Source organism: Ovis canadensis, chromosome 11 (genome assembly GCF_042477335.2).
Source record: "Ovis canadensis isolate MfBH-ARS-UI-01 breed Bighorn chromosome 11, ARS-UI_OviCan_v2, whole genome shotgun sequence".
Taxonomy (NCBI): Eukaryota; Metazoa; Chordata; class Mammalia; order Artiodactyla; family Bovidae; genus Ovis; species Ovis canadensis.
Window position 1 is genome coordinate 38,113,115 of NC_091255.1, and position 18,894 is coordinate 38,132,008.

At 42.1% G+C, this 18,894-nt stretch overlaps 1 protein-coding gene across 1 annotated transcript; it reads right to left on the reverse strand.

The window, feature by feature from the left end:
• Positions 1–749: 749 nt before the first annotated feature.
• On the reverse strand, positions 750–18,891 carry SCO1 (synthesis of cytochrome C oxidase 1). The gene is made up of 6 exons (XM_069603567.1): positions 18,539–18,891; positions 17,229–17,319; positions 14,408–14,605; positions 13,620–13,712; positions 8,553–8,668; positions 750–3,776 (listed from the first exon to the last, which is right to left on the reverse strand). The coding sequence occupies exons 1-6, from the start codon at positions 18,821–18,823 to the stop codon at positions 3,642–3,644; spliced, it is 918 nt and encodes a 305-aa protein (XP_069459668.1). The 5' UTR covers positions 18,824–18,891; the 3' UTR covers positions 750–3,641.
• Between the last annotated feature and the right edge of the window lie 3 nt (positions 18,892–18,894).

The following is an 18,894-nucleotide window of genomic DNA, read 5'->3' on the forward strand; positions in this document are numbered from 1 at the left end:
CTCACCCTGAAAACGTTTTTGCTCTCCAGTTAGTCCACTACATAACCTGGGCACGAGGGGGCTATTTTGGGCTACCTTCAATATTTACCAAATTCAGTAACTATAGAAAAAATGTAACAAAAATAACAGCTCTGTAAGACTCGAGTGGCACACATGCTAGTTTAAGTGTTCATAACTGGAGCCTGAGAACACGACCCGAGTGGGTCCTTAGTATTTCTAAATGATACCCAGCCAGCATTTAACGGCAGTGACGATGGTGGGGAAGTGCTGTCTAGTCTTGAGCTTGACCTTGATCCATTAACATTTATTTTTTAAAGGGACATGTTGGTGGATTTCCAGTACAAAGACTAAAGTTGAAGATTCAAAGGAAATGCATCCAAAGTTTCCTGGTGGGGGAACAATGCTGACTTAAACATTCCAACTTTTCTGAATATTACAAATGTTTATGTTACAATCATGGAAAGATTAATCAACTTTAAAAGACAGTCTTAAAATGAATAGAAAACAACCTGTAGCTTCTAAAGGGGAACATATGGCTAAAGAGGTTAATTGCACCTCATTAATAGGAATAACCACCCATATCTCTATAGAGTAATGTAACTAAGAACCACAGGTAAAATTTATTAGCTCAATGGATGAAGAATGCTTGTGTGACTGGTCTTTGAAAGGGTAGTTCTTGCAACGTACACACACTCATACAACTTAAACTGTGCCATATGCAAAAAAAGAAAAGACATTATTTACAGCAGTACTGGTGATCTGAAAATTTTAATTTCTTTTAACCTTATATTTAAAAACATAAGATATTTTATAATCTCTTATGCAGATATTCACAAATTCAAACCATTTAATGGGTTCACATTAGCTGTCAATCCACACAGCGTTTTTACTGGTATTCGAGTCTCAGCTTTTACATCTGACGTATCAGCTATCTCACCGATAGCCAGGTGCACACAGTACTTTTAGGCCTGCTGCATGGACAGGATTCTTATAATTTTCAAATAAATCCCATTTCTTAAAATAGTAATTCCACTGAAGTCCAGCAAAAACACAACCCACCCAGGTCAAGGTTTGCCAAGTGGTACTTTATTGAGAGACAGCCTTGACTTTAATTTCCTGAGGCTTACAATGAATGGGTGCCCCACGGGCAGTGTACCCCCTCCCTGCATCAGCTTTTGTCTGGCCCCCATGAGCACCCCGTGCTTCCCTTGTGGCTCAGCTGGTAAAGAATCTGCCTGCAATGCAGACCTGGGATCGGTCCCTGGGTTGGGAAGATCCCCTAGAGAAGGAAAAGGCTACCCACTCCAGTATTCTGGCCTGGAGAATTCCATGGACTCTATAGTCCATGGGCCTGTAAAGAGTTGGACACAACTGAGCAGCTTTCACTTTCACAGGCACCCCACAGCCCTGGGACAGGCAGGGACCTGACCACAAACTGGGACCTAACTTCTAATGCAGATTCAGGAGTGAGGCCAGCACTTCATCTCTGGGAGCGTCCCCTCCTGCATAGAGACATTTGGACGTCATCTCTGAGGTCCTCTGTCCAACTTCTAAGCCTTTAAACTTGACACTGGAATGAAGAGCAAATAAACGGCCTTTTTCAAAAGCTTCTGTTCCTTTTCTGGATCATGACACAAGCTCTAACCTACAACAGCTGAGAATGAAGACTGAATTTTCTCCGGCATAAGCTGCTGCAAAGCGATCTGCACAAATGTTCTGTGGCTTAAAACAGACCATCTTTTTAAATGTTTGGCATTTCAGATACTTAAGATCTTTGTTATGTGAAACTAGGCTTTTACTGGGGCTTCCACTGTGGTTCAAAGTGTAAAGAATCTGCCTGCAGTGCAGGAGACCAGGTTCTTTTAAGTTTCTCACCTTCTTGACAAGGTTCCTAGGAAAGTCATCCCAAACCAATTGACTTCTGCCTGCGGTTAGGTTTATATAAACTAAATCTGGGTAGTTTTGTATGAGGAGCCAAAGGGAGAATGGCACTGTGGCAGCCCACTAGGTGCCGTCACAAAGCATGACTGCCCCAGCTCTTGAACAGACGCTGTCTCATAGCTCTGGCGGCCAGAAGCCCCTGATCAAGGGATGGGCAGGGCTTATTTCTGAAGGCCTCTCTCCGTGTCTTCACGTGGTCTTCTCTCGGCTTGTGTCCCAATCTCTTGTAAGAACAAAAGGAATGTTTGATGAGGGCCCACCTGAAAGACCTCATTTTAACTTCTGAGAGACCCTGTCTCCTCACAGTCTCATTCTGAGGCACTGGGGTTAGAACTTCAACGAACATACGAATCCAGGGGATACAGTTCAGCCCAGAACAGCTCCAGAGTTTGACTTTCTTCACACCCCTTCATGTAAATATCTGTAGTAGGTTTAACTTAAGTATTGAGAAGAGAATTTAAAAACCAAAAGATAGAGCCATGTCACACGCACAGAACTGATGTGAAGGGAAAGTCCATGTCTGACGAGGCACCACACCTGTCAGAGTGTGTGGAGGCTGGCAAAGGCTCTGCAGCAGCTTCAGGTGGAGAACAGTGACAAGACAGTCAAGTCCAGACTCCAGGGAAGTTAAATTCTGAAACAAAAGCCAGCGTCTCCCTTAATGGCTGTGACTCCAGCACTTTGTGGATGGACACGCCAAAGATGAGCAGAGGCCTCACCCAGATCCAAACCTGCCTTCCCCACATCCCCCGACCCCTAAAACAGCCTCTCGAGACCCCAGTCCCCAGCCATTGCATCAGAGGAACCTGGGAGGCAGGTGTGAACCCAGCCCTGGGCCCGGGCACCTGCACTTTAACGAGCACCTACCTACCAGCCCCAAGAGCTGTAAGCTGTCATCTCTGCACCCATGAGAAAGGCCATGCTTGTCCAAGCTGCAAAGCTGAGCACACCTTTATCTCAGACAAGTGCAGTCTAGCACAGGCAGGCAGGTACTCTGTACACACTCATGGTCCATATTCTCACACCCTCCGGGAGGTCCCTGGAAGCCCCACACATCATACTGCTAAAAATCACAAGAAAGACCCCTGGGGAACCGATCTAATAGTTTGTCCCCAACAACAGATTCCCTCGCTCTGAGTAAAATCAGCACCCGCCGACAGGGGATCACACTGCGAACAATGACAATGATTCTCACTCACAAGGAAGACTGTACTAATGCTTTCAAGCGTAAAGATCAATTATGAATGTCAGAGAGCCTGGTCTGATTGCATCAGCCACCTCAAAGAGGAAAGCAAGCGACACTCCTCCTAGAAATTCAGTACAACCTGTCTGAGCAAGGCCTCAAGACTCTGGAGAGGCAGCCACGTGACCAGAGGGCCCCACTCATGTGGGGAGATGCCATGGACGTGTCTTTTCCAGCTGTATCCTTCCTTGAGGTCCATTCCATTGGTTTCAAGACAACTGGGTTCTCTGGTCTCAAGGCCACAATTTGGGAGACTTTGGGTTGTAATCTATACAGTTCCAAGAATTCATCCTTGATGAACCCAAGCGTAATATGCCCTGTCTAGAATTTAGATTTTCTCCCGGTGTGAAGGCCTCTCTGCAGGCTGCAGTATGTACACGTATGTATTGGCTCCTCCGGGAGATAAAGTCCTTCCTCCTTGGCAGGAGAATACAGCATGGCCATGCTGTGTTAGTTATTAGCTCTTTTTCCTGTGTGTCCTCATGTGCGCAGCAATTGAACCAGCTATTTCTGCATTCTTCTTGTTCTGGCCAAAATAATCTAGAAATTCACCATCTGGTCCAATCAAGTACATTATGATTGTATGATCCACCTGCAGAGAAAAGGGGAAAGATGACAAAAAGTTCACCAAAATAAGCTTCTTACTGTACTGAATAAATCCTGCAGGTAAGGTCCTAACCTCTGCAGCATCTATTATTTCCATCATTTATGGAATGGGCCTAAGTCTATTACAGTCAATTCACAACCACAATTATCTAAAATCTTTTGTTTCAGAAATTTGCCCTAACTATTGCTTGACACATCAAGTGAGAACTTGGGATTCTTTCAGTTCAATCCTTAACACACTCATCTACACAATTCTGAGGAAAGAACACACTTCTAAGAAATGGCTGCTGCTGGCCTTCACAGAGCAGCCAAAGCTGTGGATCACTGATGCCTACTTGGAAAGAGTCCATGTTGATGAGTAAAATATTTTATCTGACCCCTTAACCATATCATAAAGAGATATCACATGGGATTAAAAGTGTTGGTGAGACATTACTTTCTTTATTAGATCTTGGGTATGTTCTTTTATGTTTTTGGACGAACTAGTCATCATTCATCACATCCTTAATTCTACTTGCCATGTTTTATGAGAAAAAAACCCAGAACACTAACCACTAAACACATAATATATATAAATTCCAACACAGTATTTAGTTCGGATATTAGCGATTCGAAAGGAAACATGAAAATGAGCAGAAGACTTGGCCCTTGGAATCCTTGGTGTTTATTCCAGGCTTGACTGCTATTCGGCAAGACAAACACAGGAATGTGATCACACATACCAGACTGGAGACACCGCAAATATACCCGGACACACAGGCTATGTCTGTGAAGTTGTCATGCTTTCACACACTCACATTCGTAAAGAGAGAGCAAATGGAGAGAGTCCTAGCCTACTCACATCGGAAAGAATGCAGACCTAGGGGCTCAGACAGCTGCTGCTCTCAAGGGTCTGGGGGTAACTCGCCTCAGGAGGACAGGGGCCTGCATTTATCCAAACAGCTGACAGAGTCAGATTGAGGCTTCCAGGCGTCTCCTGACGCCCTACTCCACAGCTCACACCTCTTCTTTTTTCACCCCATTTCTTCCTTATTCCTGCTCTTTCTATTCTGTTCTTTCTCCTTAAAAAAACAGAATTTCAGTGTGCGTTGGCTTAATTTTATGAGTATCCCTCATATAAATTATATTCTTACACATAGTAAAAATACTGTCTCACCCAAACTGTCAGACTTGTCAGTGGCCACATCTCAGTGTTCACTGGGGTTGTGGGCAGAGCAAATTATCATGTTTCCACTGTAAAGTTTGAGTAGTTTCTAGTGCAGAGAAAGGACACTACCATCTGCTGACAAGTACTTCCACGTGTCATCTTAACCCAGGAGACAGTTATTATCTGCTCTGCACTCGACAAACAGGCTCCAGGGGGGCAAGTGAGATAATTAGTAAGTGCCAGAGCAAGCTTAGAACCTAGATCTACCCCATTCCAAAGTCCATAATCTTTAGACTGTCTCACCACCGTCTCTGTAGGAAGGCTGGGGAGCAACACGCAGCGTTTCTAACACGCAAGTTTGTACACATACATACACACTCCTTCAGACTCCCCAAATTCTCCTCGGGGGCACCACTGCCGCCAGGTCCTGCTGGATTCTTCCAGACAAGCCTTTTGCATTTATCAGTGTGTCAATACCCACCTATTTCTTTTTATGCAAATGTGACAACACATTATGGGGCTTCCCTTGTGGCTTAGTGGCAAAGAACCCACTTGCTAATGCAGGAGATGCAGGTTTGATCACTGGGTTGGGAAGAGCCCCTGGAGAGGGAAATGGCAACCTACGCCAGTATTCCTAACTGGGAAAGCCTATGGACAGAGGAGCCTGGTGGCCCATAGTCCTTGGGGTTGCAAAGAGTCAGACACAACTGAGTAACCACCACCACACTATACTTGTTCCCCCACTTGGCAATATACTGGATGTTCTGTATCAGTACATGTAGAGAAGCCTTTTAAAAGATGGTTGCTTGGTTTTCAGTCCATTTACAAACAACATTGTAGGTTTTATCTGTAGGGCAGATTCCAAAAAATAGGGTCTCTAACCTAAAAAGTATTTAAATGCTGATGATAATACAAATGGCCTTCCGAAGAGGGCGTATCAGTTGAATCCCATCAACAAGGCATGGAAGTGCCAGTGGGTCCAATTTCACTTTATTTTCTCTTTCCGTAAATAAGATCATGACAATATATTTGGCCTTTCTGATCCAACAGGTGAAAGATGAAATCACATTATACAACTCACACTTCTTTTATTAAGACTGGACATCTCAGGTTTGAAGCCACGTGTATTCTTTCCCAAAAGTATTTCCTAACTAACACTTAGAAAATAATGCAACATTACACATATCACACGATGGCTTGCACACTTAGCTGTCGGGAATGTGCAGCATGCTCAGGTTATGCACACTACGGGTCTGAGGATGCCACAAGCATTCAGCCAGAAGCTCATCTCTGTTGCTACTGAGATTAAGAAAACCTCATTCCTTTACCTCTCCATCTTAAAGTACTCCCTCACTCCCTGCATGTCCTTAAACCTTAAGTTCCACCACCATCTCAAGGAACAGAGTAACACTAGCATGAAAGAAACCAAGATGCTGGAGAATGTCTCCTCCTACTGGCTGATTTTGCAAGTGTATAGCAGTGAACTCGCTGATTCTTATCAAAACATCCCATTCTATGGTAGCAGACCAGTATTTATTTCTCAAAATGGGTCTCAGATAGGTGCTAGAGGGCTTAAGAAATCTCCATAAGATTTAAATACTCACATTTTAAAGATCAAAAGATTAATACCCATATTCTGGATTATCTGCATGGCTATCTTAGGGTACAAATCTCAGCACCTGTGTTTGGTTTATGCTTATGAGCTCACTGGCACCTTGCCTTTCACTGCTGGTTATGGTCAGACAAGGGAAGATGCACTCTTACTACGTGAAGACCAACCAGCTCAAAGCTTTCCAAGTATTTTTATCTGTCTGTCTGCCTATCTACCGTCTACCGCACTGCTCAACCTGTGGGATCTTAGTTCCCCAACCAGGGACTGAACTCTGGCCCTTGTAATGAAACCATGGAGTACTAACCACTGGACCACCAGGGAATTCCCTCAAGGTATTTTAAATAAAAAACGATGAGGGTCAGTCGATGATAGAGGTGGGTGTCTGACAGCAGCGTGACCCAAATCACATTCTTGTGGTAAGCAGTGCTCTGGGTTCAGCAAAGTATCTCTTAACATTAGCTGAATGCTTTAACTGAGTATTTTAGGTTGTTTGGTCTAATCTGTAAAATTTAACTTTAGGATTATGAGTTATAAGCATAAGACTAAGAAGTGTTAACTAGTTGACAACTGTGTGTATGTTTAATAAAGCTGTTCAACCCTGGAAGTCTGACTGACTATCTCAAATGCTCTCACTATTATCATAAGTTAAGCTCAAAACCAGTGAGTACAACTCTATTTTACAGAAAGATATAGAAGTCTGAAAAGCTCTCCTTTCTCCTTGGCTTCTTCTCATGCTGTTAGTGTGACAAGAGGAAACCACAGTAAGTCCTCCTACTTTGCTTAAACTTAGAGTGTAAGAAAAAATGCTGGTTTTTCTCTTTTTCTCCCATGAACTCAAGTTTCCCTAAGTCTATGAGGCACCAGAACTAAAAATAAGATTACTATGTGAGTTTAAGGCAAAGGGACCAGAAACACACCTTCAATTTAGGCCAGAGCATGGGGCGCCCACATGCTCCAGGTCCAAAGGTGATGGGGAAATCGCAGTGGGCTGTAGAGGCAGCACTGCAGTGAGACGCTCCCTCTGCACATCCTCCTGGAAGCCGGCCATGGCGCTGCTGGCACACCAGGGATTCAGGGTCCTGACTGTCTTTCTACAAAACCAGCTCTGCAGCTGGAACGTCTCTTATGATTCATCATTTTGTCACAAGAATATTACGGAGAAAACAGAGCATGACAACTGAGGAAAAATCTTGAAATATTAAAATACAATCTAAGCCCTTCATGTGATAGGGAAGCAAGTCCATGTTGGGAAGGAAAGTGGGTGGGTAGGGGTGGTGCTTACGCTGCACTGAGAAACCACTGACAAGAAGAGGAACAAGGTGACTGAGACTCCTGGGTCTGCTGATGAATGTGAAGACAGCTCTCTAACGTAAGGGCTGCAGAAGAACCACCTAATAGAATTTGTTCTTCATTTTTAAATAGCATATTGAACACCTAATTATGCAGAGCATAACAGTCGCAAACACAACTAAACACAAAATTATGCAAATGTATAAAGCTGGTATGAAAAGAAATCTTAGAAAAAGTAACTATGGCTTTCTTTTCTCTTGGTTTTCAGAATTCTTACTCACTCAACCCAAAAATGCAGGTGCCTAAGGCCTAATACTTCTCAAAAGGAGTATATTTCTTAAACCTCTTCATTAGAGGGCAGAGTAAACCAATAGTGTTTATAAACTAAAAATGTGCTTTGTCCAAAATGATTATTTTATCTCTAGTGAATTTAACATATCCCAGATTTTAATATACTGCTCTACAATTTTATGTGCCATGAGAAAAGCGGGCAATTAAATAAACTATTAGAACAAAAAATATAAATTAATCATCCTTCAAAAACTACATATACTTTTCTATCCTCTCAAGCATCCCTAATTATTAAGGAATTTGCTATCATCTCAGATTATTTACTGTTTTCATTTTGCTTTTAAAGCCAGTCGCCATGGAAAGCTTGTAAATGTCTGAGACCTGGGAGCCCGTCCAGGTGTTGAAATCGAGCATTTACTTACTATGTAGTCCTCATCTTCGTCCTTGGGGCCAGGGCTGTAGTACACTCTGAATGCTCTGGCCACTTGATCGATCTCTTCTTTTGTGCCAGTCAAGCCAATCAGTTTGGGAGAAAATTCTAAATAAGAAATGAGAAAGACAGTGAAAACGAAGAGGCAGAAAACAACCATCCCTACTTCAAAGACCAGTTATAAAGGTACTGCCACTTTCTTCCTGCGAGTCCCTAAACGGTTTTTCATGTTTCAAAGAAGAAATTCATCTAAAACAAATGAAAAATTTCCTCTGTGGTATGTGTCATGCTCACCAAGACAGACCCCACTGGAATTAAACCAGAAATCAGTAGCAGAAAGACATCTGGAAAATCCCCAAAACACATGGAAATTAAACACACTTCTAAACAACACATGGGCCAAAGAAGAAATCTCAAGAGAAACTTAAAAATCAAAAAGGAAACACAACTTATTGAATGCATATAGTAGAAAAGAAGACATAAAACCTGTAAGTTCCTACCTTAGGATCTAGAAAAAGAGCAAATTAAATCCAAAGTATGCAGAAGAGAATTGGAGCAGAAATCAATGAAACTTAAAACAGGGTATTAATAGAGAAGAGCAATGAAACCAAAAGTTCTTGATAATGTACGTCAAATCCTTTCATGGTTATCTAATAAAGCTGGAAGCAATGTATTTTAATTATGTGTCTTAACTTTTGTTAATTTAGTTGTTTTTAAACATTTAGGTAAAGTTCTGAGATATGCTGAAATTTAAAGATATTATTATGAATTAAGCATGACAGTTTTCCATTGCATCATGAGAAAAAACTTGGCTGATGATTAGTTCATGCCAGGTCAAAATACCTGTGCCTCATTTTCCAGCACATAATCTCACAGCATGCATTTGCGATTAAGTTTTTGGAATTTGCGTAAGTAAGCTGGGGAAGTCACTTATAACACTTGGATTCATCTGACCATTGAGCTGAGTCCAGCATTTAACAGCAGCACTTTCTTTCAAAGGGAGAAGCTCATTATCATCCTCTGGTCTAACTCATTCTAAACTGAAAAACTGCTCAGAAACTAAAAAAGCAAGGTGGTCAGTCTTACTTCCCCATCCTCTGAGTAAATGAAGAGAAGCTAAGTGAAGCCTGAACTAGCTGCACATCCAAACCTTTTAAAACAATTGCTGAAACTCCAGTAATTTTCTAAATATCAACTTAAATACTTAGAATTCTCCCCATACGCAACTAGAAATGGTATCATCATCAACCACTGTACTGACTAATGAAGAATATTACCATAGGGTCTTGGTATTTCCATTAGGTACAGCAACTCAAACATCTACTCATTTGGGGATACCTAAGTTTGGTTAGCATGTGATGATAAGTGAAAGTCAGTATGACTTTTAAATTTGAGATCATTTTTATCATATTTAAATTTGAGATCATTTATTACCCAATGAGTTACACCTGCTTTTAAAAAATAACAATGCTATTGCTCCAATTTCTGACAAACCTGTAAGCTGTGGATATAAATTTTGCTTATAATAAAAATTCTAAAACTTCAGTAAGAAAATAATCCTTTGTAACCTTGGGTTAGGCAAGTATTTCTCACAGATGAAACCAAAAAAATTATCCATTAATATAAAAGAACAAACTAATAAATGGAACTTCTCCAAAATGGAAGTATGAAGTGAAAAGTTAAAGTCACTCAGTTGTGTTTATGAATATACAGTCCATGGAATTCTCCAGGCCAGAATACTGGAGTGGGTAGCCTTTTCCTTCTCCAGGAGATCTTCCCAACCCAAGGATAGAACCCAGGTCTCTCGCATTACAGGCACATTCTTTACCAGCTGACTCACAAGGGAAGCCCTCCAAAATGGAAACTGCTCTTCAAAATACATGGCTGACATGACAAGCCATAGGCCAAAAGGAAATATCAGCAAATCATGCACCTAATAAAAGATTTTTATCAGGAATATAAATAATAAGCAAATACTTAAGTAAAATAAAACAAACAGCTCCATAAAAATGAAAAAGAGATGTGGAGACACTTTACCAAAGATATATAGACGGCAAGCAACAGCATGAAAAGATGCTTAATATTAAAAGTTATTAAGGGAAATGCATTACTAAAACCACAATGAGACACCACTAGAACACCTACTGAGGCGGCTAAAATTAAAAAAGACTGACCCTACCAAGTGGGGAAAGGATGTGGAGGAGCTGGAGCTCTCATATGGTGCCAGTGGGAGTGTAAAAATGCACAGCCGCTTTGGGAAAAAGTCTGCCAGCTTCTTAAAAAGTTAAGCACTCACCTATTACTTGACCTAGCCACTCCACTCCGAGGTATTTACTCAAGGGCAATGAAGGCATGCATCCACACAAAGAGGTGCACACCAGTGCTCTCAACAGCTTTATTTGTAAGGATCAGAGACTGGAAATAACTCCAGTGTGCATCAATGGGATACTACTGAACAATACCAATGAATAAACTATTGATGCACACCATAACATGGATGAATCCCAACACAATTATACTGAAGGTGTGTGTCTGTGTATGTGTTAGTTGCTCAGTAATGTCTGACTCTTTGTGACCCCATGGGGTGTAGCCCACCAGGCCCCTCCATCCATGGGATTTTCCAGGCAAGAATACTGGAGTGGGTTGCCATTTTCTTCTTCAGGGGATCTTCCTGATTCAGGGATCGAACCCAGGTCTCCTGCACTGCAGGCTGGCTCTTTGCTGTCCGAGCCAACATGGATGAATCTCAACATAATTATACTGAAGGAAGTCATTAAAAAAAACAGCATATACTGTATAATCCCATTTACATAAACTTATAAATCTGCAAACTAATCTGTATCGACAGAAAGCAGGTAAGTGGCTGCCTAGAGATAGAAGGTAGGTGCAGGGGAGAGACATGAACAGCAAGGACACATGGAAGCTGACGGGGGTGATGGATACGTTCACTCGGACTGTGGTGATGATGTCCCGAGTTCCATGTGTCAAATGGAACACACTATGTTGTACTTTCGGAGAAGGCAATGGCACCCCACTCCAGTACTCTTGCCTGGAAAATCCCATGGACGGAGGAGCCTGGTAGGCTGCAGTCCATGGGGTTGCTAAGAGTCAGAGACGACTGAGCGACTTCACTTTCACTTTTCACGAATTGGAGAAGGGAATGGCAACCCACTCCAGTGTTCTTGCCTGGAGAATCCCAGGGACAGGGAAGCCTGGTGGGCTGCTGTCTATGGGGTCACACAGAGTTGGACACGACTGAAGTGACTTAGCAGCAGCAGCAGCATGCTGTACTTTAAGTACTCTTTTTATATATCAACCATCTCTCATTACATGTGTTAAATAATAAAACATACAGCAGGTCTTTCATAAAACACATTTGAAAATGACTCAAAGTTCTTGAGGATATGTATTAGGTGTCATATAATAAAAGTAATTAGAAAACAATTCATTAGTCCTTCTGACCAATAGCTGAAATCAATTTCACCATAATTAAAATCGAAATTCCTGAGTTTTAAGCACCCATGTTCCACACACTAGTATAACCACAAAACCTGTCTGATCAGATTTTTACTCATTATTATTATTTTTTTGCTTCCAGTGTTTAATCACACAAATTTTAACAAGTCATTCTTTTCTTTCCTTTTACATATTTTCTCTTACTTGAATTATATTTAACTGAATTACAGCAGATTTACAATACTGTGTTCTCATCACTTTTTTTAGCTGAGAAAACTTGAATTCAGAGAAATTACCCAAACTCATAAGAATCTAAATTTTCACCCTTAATTCTACCATAATTTCCAGCCTTTAAAAGTACCTTCTAATAGGCTTTAAGTACAAGTTGAGATGTTTGAACTGAAATTGTTCCTTAAAACAGCTATGTGTTTATCATTTATACTTTAGATTTGTAAAATATGCACTGAGTTCAAAAATGTGTTTATATTTAGTTATTTTTCTTTAATCTCCCAATGAACATACTCCAAGAATGCATGTTTGCCCTAATTTTACAAAAGGGAGAATGAGGTTCTGAGCTGAAATCAGAAGCAACTGAACTTCAGTTCAGTTCAACAGCTCAGTCATGTCCGACTCTTCGCGACCCTATGGACTACAGCACACCAGGCTTTCCTGTCCATCACCAACTCCCAGAATTCACTCAAATTTATGTCCGTCGAGTCGGTGATGCCCTCCAACCATCTCATCCTCTGCAATCCCTTTCTCTTCCTGCCTTCAATCTTTCCTAGCATCAGGGTCTTTTCCAATGAGTCAGTTCTTCGCATCAGGTGGCCAAAGTATTGGAGTTTCAGCTTCAGCATCAGTCCTTCCAATGAATATTCAGGACTGATTTCCTTTAGGATGGACTGGTTGGATCTCCTTGCAGTCCAAAGGACTCTCAAGAGTCTTCTCCAACACCACAGTTCAAAAGCATCAATTCTTCAGCGTTCAGCTTTCTTTAGAGTCCAACTCTTCCATCCATACATGACTACTGGAAAAACCATAGCTTTGACTAGATGGACATTTGTTGCCAAAGTAATGTCTCGGCTTTTTAATATGCAGTCTAGGCTGGTCACAGCTTTTCTTGCAAGGAGTAAGTGTCTTAATTTCATGGCTGCAGTCACCATGTGCAGTGATTTTGGAAGCCAAGAAAATAAAGTCTGTCACTGTTTCCATTGTTTCCCCATCTATTTGCCATGAAGTGATGGGACCAGATGCCATGATCTTAGTTTTCTGAATGTTGAATTTTAAGCCAACTTTTTCACTCTCTTCTTTCATTTCATTGAGAGGCTCCCGATGAATTGCTCAGAAGCAATTACGGCCTCTCAACTCAAGGCTCTCTCTTTCCTTTTTGATATATGAAGGCTAAGTTCAACCCTTCCCCTGTGACAAAATAATTTACTTACCAGCCAGAGTCACAGTTCTGAGACACTTTCTATCCACCTGTACAACGAGTGATGGTACCACCTGTCCCTGTATCTCATAAGGCACTGCAAGGTTCGAGTGAGCTGATCTTTCAAAAGCTCTAACCACTAAACAGACATGAAGTGTGGGAAATAAAAAATACCTTTTACATAATTGGCGATGGCTTCTTTTGTGTCCCTCTCTGGGTCAATAGTGATGAAAAGTGGAGTTAAATTTGGCAGAGTTGGAATACTGTCTGAAAGAAAGTTCTCATTAGTCATTATTTACATTCTAAGGGAGAAGACAAGTAGCAATCACAGCATTGTGCAGCACAGCAAGGCACAAAGGGACAGCTAACACCGATAGGGGAGGGGAGATGAGCCTCAGGAAGTGCAGGTACACACACGTCTGTGGTGCAATCAGACACAAATCCTAGTAAACACCCGCACCAGTGCGGACATGCTGTTACTCAGAATCACATCGTATGGACATCCTGACTTCTAATCCAATCCAGTGTTTGTAGGATTCCCGCCCCCTACTCCCCCCACAACCATTTCTCAAGTGCCAGGAAACTATTAATAAGGTCTGAATATCTGGGAACAATTCATTTCCTAGTCTAACCAGCAGTCACCGGGGGAAAGACAATGGCACAGTCTGTGATGAAAGGCTACAAAAACCAAAGGACACAAGGCAGAGTTAAGGGAGACCCAGACCACACCGACATTTTTAAGCAATCTAACGTTTAGCATCAAAACAAACTTCCTCTTTGGTGGAGAATAAGGTCACAGGAATCACAGCAACTAACAAGTCTAACACTGAGATTATTATGTTCTCACAAACTGAATAATTACAACCCTCCACCTATCAGTAACATAAGAATATGAAAAGCATAGTAACTTTAAGGGTATCAAGTAAACATGTACTTTTTACAGAATGAGACAGCTTTCTTACCTATTTCATCCACGACTTGAATCATTTTTTCTAGTTCTTCTGGACAGATATCAGGACAATGAGTAAAACCAAAATAAATCAATACCCATTGACCCAGGTAGTCCTTATCAGTTTTGGGCTCGCCAGTATGAGTTGTGAGGGAAAATGGGCCCCCAAGTAAAGGCTTTCCAATGCTCCGCTGCCGTTCCTTCTCCAGTTCTTAAAAAAACACAAACAGAAGGAGAGGGAAAAAAAGTCAATCTAACCACAGGTACTCAAATGCCTGATCTATGGTCCACACTATATTAATGACTGTGGGCATAAGATGTGGAAGAAAGAGCCTGTTTCCAAGAAGCTTAAAAATATATATTTTAGGAGAAATAAGCATAAAGTGAAATGAAATGAAATGCTACTGTACATAATAAGGACTATAAAAAAGAAGCAGTAAAAACATTTTCTTCCTCTTCCAGAACAAGTCAATCCTTAGCCACCAGGTGCGGTCATGATGGGGAGGAGGAGGGTCTCAGCAGAACAGCATGTCTGAGACCAAGCGGGAGAGGTGGGGGCCTGGCAGTGACGCTGGAGCCTGAGCGGGCAGGAGGGCAGCTGCATGGGGAGAGGACAGAAGCAATGTGACCTTAGTTACACACAGGAGCCTGATCAAATAAGTAAATACGTTAAACGGAAGAGTTAAAACAAATGGAAAAGGAGTTAGGACGATGGAAAGAGACAGCAGAACAAACCTTGAAATGTTGGAAAGAAATGGGAGGTAGCATATGAACTTCTCGGTTTCAATACATATAGATACAGAAGTAAATATAGCGATAAACATGTATATCTCTTTCTTAGCTCTGTCCACTAAAAGGACGCAGGAGTGGACACACCCCAACAGCAGTGAGCTCATATCCTGACTTCCAAATATCATCATCTTCCACTAAAGGGAAATGAGGCTCTTTAGAGAAATGGCTGCTACCAGGGTTAGGGCAGAGAAAGTACACGATCCCAGAACATTCTACCACACTAGAATTAAGGATGAACTCAAAGGAATATTGGAGGACTGTTGGAAGGAAACAAGAGTCTGTTCGCAGGAACTCCCATGGACCAATCTGGGACAATGGGAGTGTCAAACTAAAGAGAGTAATGGACTACAACTCACTGGCTGGCAAGAAAATCATAAGCCCACACTGACATAAATACATGAAATGAATCTGATGGAGAACAGAATATTTACATGCATAAATACAGAATATTTACATACATAAATGGACATCACAAAACACACAATTACATCTTCAGTAGAGAAGAGTGACAGACACCACCTTAATCAAGTGATCAGACTGAACATCAGTAATGGGACAAACTGAAATCACGTGACACCTGATTAAATGCAACAAGAACACAGCATCCTCAATCTAATCAGGAGAAAATACCAGAAAAACCCAAACTAAGGGATGGTCTGAAAAATAACTGGCCTGTAATCTTCCAAGCTGTCAAGGTCATGACAGTCAGGTAAAGGCTGCAAAACTGTTAGAGACTGAAGGAGAACAGAGAGAGAACTAGCTATGAGGTGTGGTTCAACACTGGATCTTTCTGCTGTAAAAGGAGGGCAACAGTTGTGACTTCCCTGGCAGTCCAAAGGTGAAGACTATGCGCTTCCACTGCAGGGAGTGAGGGTTCAATCCCTAGTAGGGGAACAAAGATCCCATGAGGAACGGCCAAAAAATGTTTAAAAAATAAAAGGAGGGTATCATCTGCAAAACTTGAACAAGATCTGAAGACTGAACAGCAGTAATTTTCTGATTTTGTTGACTGTATTGTGGTCATGTTGAATAATGTCCTTGTTTGTAGAAAATACACAATAAAGTATTTGGAAATGACCATGTCAGCATCATCTCAAAAATACTCTCACTTTTAATACTGTTTCATAATACAAGTTTTTACAAAACAAGACTATTAACAGAAGGTGAAAATTCCAAACTAAAGTCAAAAGAAGCTTCGGTTTTCTAGAACTGTCTCTACTACTTTCCTAGTTTGTCAAGTTTGTTTCATTTTGAAACTGAAGCAACTGAAGTACATAGTAAAATATGAAAACCGTAATTAGTAAAACACTGCTTGCTACATGAAAGAAATATATCTGTGTATCAGTATGGTGCTAATATTCCTAAGGTTCTAAAGCCTACATATTCTCACTCCCAGATAACAACATTATCCTTTGTATAATGGCTTCAAAAGAGACTCTCCAAAGAATCAAAACAGAGTGATACTTTAGGGATTTCCTAGAAACTTCTAAAACAAACCTTAAAAGTCCTGAAATACTCACTAAAATATAAAGTTCTTGTAAACAATTTCTAAACTCCAAGAGTTAATCCAGAGTAGCTCCTGGCGTTCCCACGCCAGGTCCTCATAACGTCCCCTGGCCGGGCAGAACCTCATCGAGTGAAGTCCTTTGCTTCTGTGTCTGCTTCACTCAGTGCATGCCTCGATGGCTGGACTGCACCTTAGTCATCTTTGTACCCTCTGGACTTCTTACCATCTGCATCCTAATCTGTCCACAGTAAGTCTTTCCACGCAGCTGGACAGTGTGCCCTGAACAGAGAGGATAGTGGGAAAACGGATGAAACCCAAATAAAAGTTTGTAGTATAGTGAATAGTCATGGTTATACAAGATGTTAACATTAGGTGAGGATAACGTGAAAGATATGTGGGAACTCTGTCATTTTTACAACTCTACCATAAACATAAAATTATTTCAAGATACAAAGCTTAACACCACCACCACCAAGATTCTAGTCCATAGCCAGGAAGGGTTATAATAAGAGCTCACTGGATGGCATCTACTTACTCTCCGTCTTTTCTTTCTTGAAGTACTTCATTCCAGCCAATAAAGCTCCTCCAATAGCAAATGTGACGGCTAAAGACTTCCAGGAAACAGGCTACTGGGGCAGAGATTTCAAAATTAAAAGTATTAGTAAACTTCATTTAATTACACTAAATTTATTGCAGTAGTTTCTAAAATACATACACAGAGGCCTCAATCTTGTTAAACAGACAGGATGTTTCACAGTACCTTGGGATGAAAAAACACAGTAGCATCTGAGCTCCTAACACAATAACTAAGGCACTTCTTTCCAAGGGAATGTTCCCTAAATCAATTTCTGTTCACCTGAAAAAAGCATCCAAGGCTCAAGCACCGTGAGTGTTACCCCGTGTGTCTGAGATCCCAACTGCTGATTTAAAAATCAGTTAATCACCTGCTTGTGCAGATACTGAGAAATAAACCAAATAAATCCGGGAGGTGAACCTAAATCTGGTTTCCAGAAGTAACAAAGCCAAAGTAGAAGAGACTTAAAAGTGGAACTTCTTGCAAATGGCATCGTTATTTCTTTGTACTTTCTTCCAAGTTCCGCGATAAGTAAAATAACTCATTAATCTTCCTCCAGCTCCAATAACCACTTCTCTTACTTATCACTACAGCCTAGTGGCTCCTAAGTTCCTTTGGGGTCCTAGAATCCTGGAAAAACCAAAGGGAAAAAGGCATACCCAGCACGCAACCATGACGCACATTTGCTCAGTATCAGCATACAACACACCAAGCCTCTGAAGGGAGAGTCGAGTGACAAATTGTAAAAAACGTTAACTCGTTAATTATGGCAAACTTACGGTTGAGACCCCCTGTAAAAACCTGAAACTTACTTTCTTCCCGCAATAGCTAACTAAAATCCAAGTCCGGTATCTTTCTTTAATGCTGGAAGTGAAAGTTGCTCAGTCGTGTCCGACTCTTTGCGACCCCATGGACTATAGAGTCCATGGAATTCTGCAGGCCAGAATACTGGAGTGGGTAGCCTTTCCCTTCTCCAGGGGATCTTCCCAACCCAGGATCGAACCCAGATCTCCCGCACTGCAGGCGGATTCTTTATCAGGTGGGATTCTTTACCAGCTGAGCCACAAGGGAAGCCCCTTTAATGACGAGGGTACTTGCAAAACGGAGGGGAACGCGGGATGAGAATCTGTGACTCAGGTGAGCAGGCTGAGTGGAGGTCAACCTGAGGCCAGGTAGCGTGATTTCTGAGGTCATGACCAAGTGGTATGGGAAGGGCGCAGGGCTGACCGACAGCCGAGACTAGCAAAGGCAAGGCTCTGGTATGTACTCACCCCGGGCTTCGAGGGGCGCATGGGGTCTCCGCTGCCCTTCCGCTCCGGTCCTGACGACCCGGGCGGGGGCGGCATTGCAGTGCTGAGGGGGCGGCTCCCCAGGCAGCAGGCAGCGAGCCCCGAGGCCCGCCATGCCTCCTCTGGCCTCGCGCAGAGCCGCCCTAGCAAGACGCTAGCAGTCTCCTTCCTTGGGCCCCAAACCCCGAATCCGCGAGGCAAGAGACGCCAAACTTGGCGGCCCGGAAGCCGCATTATCCAGCCGGGCGCGAGCAACAGCCCCGCCATGAGCTCGAGAGACCGCGCCTCCTTTGACCCGCCCCTCGACTTCCGGCGCCGTTTCCGCCTCCTCCGGAAGT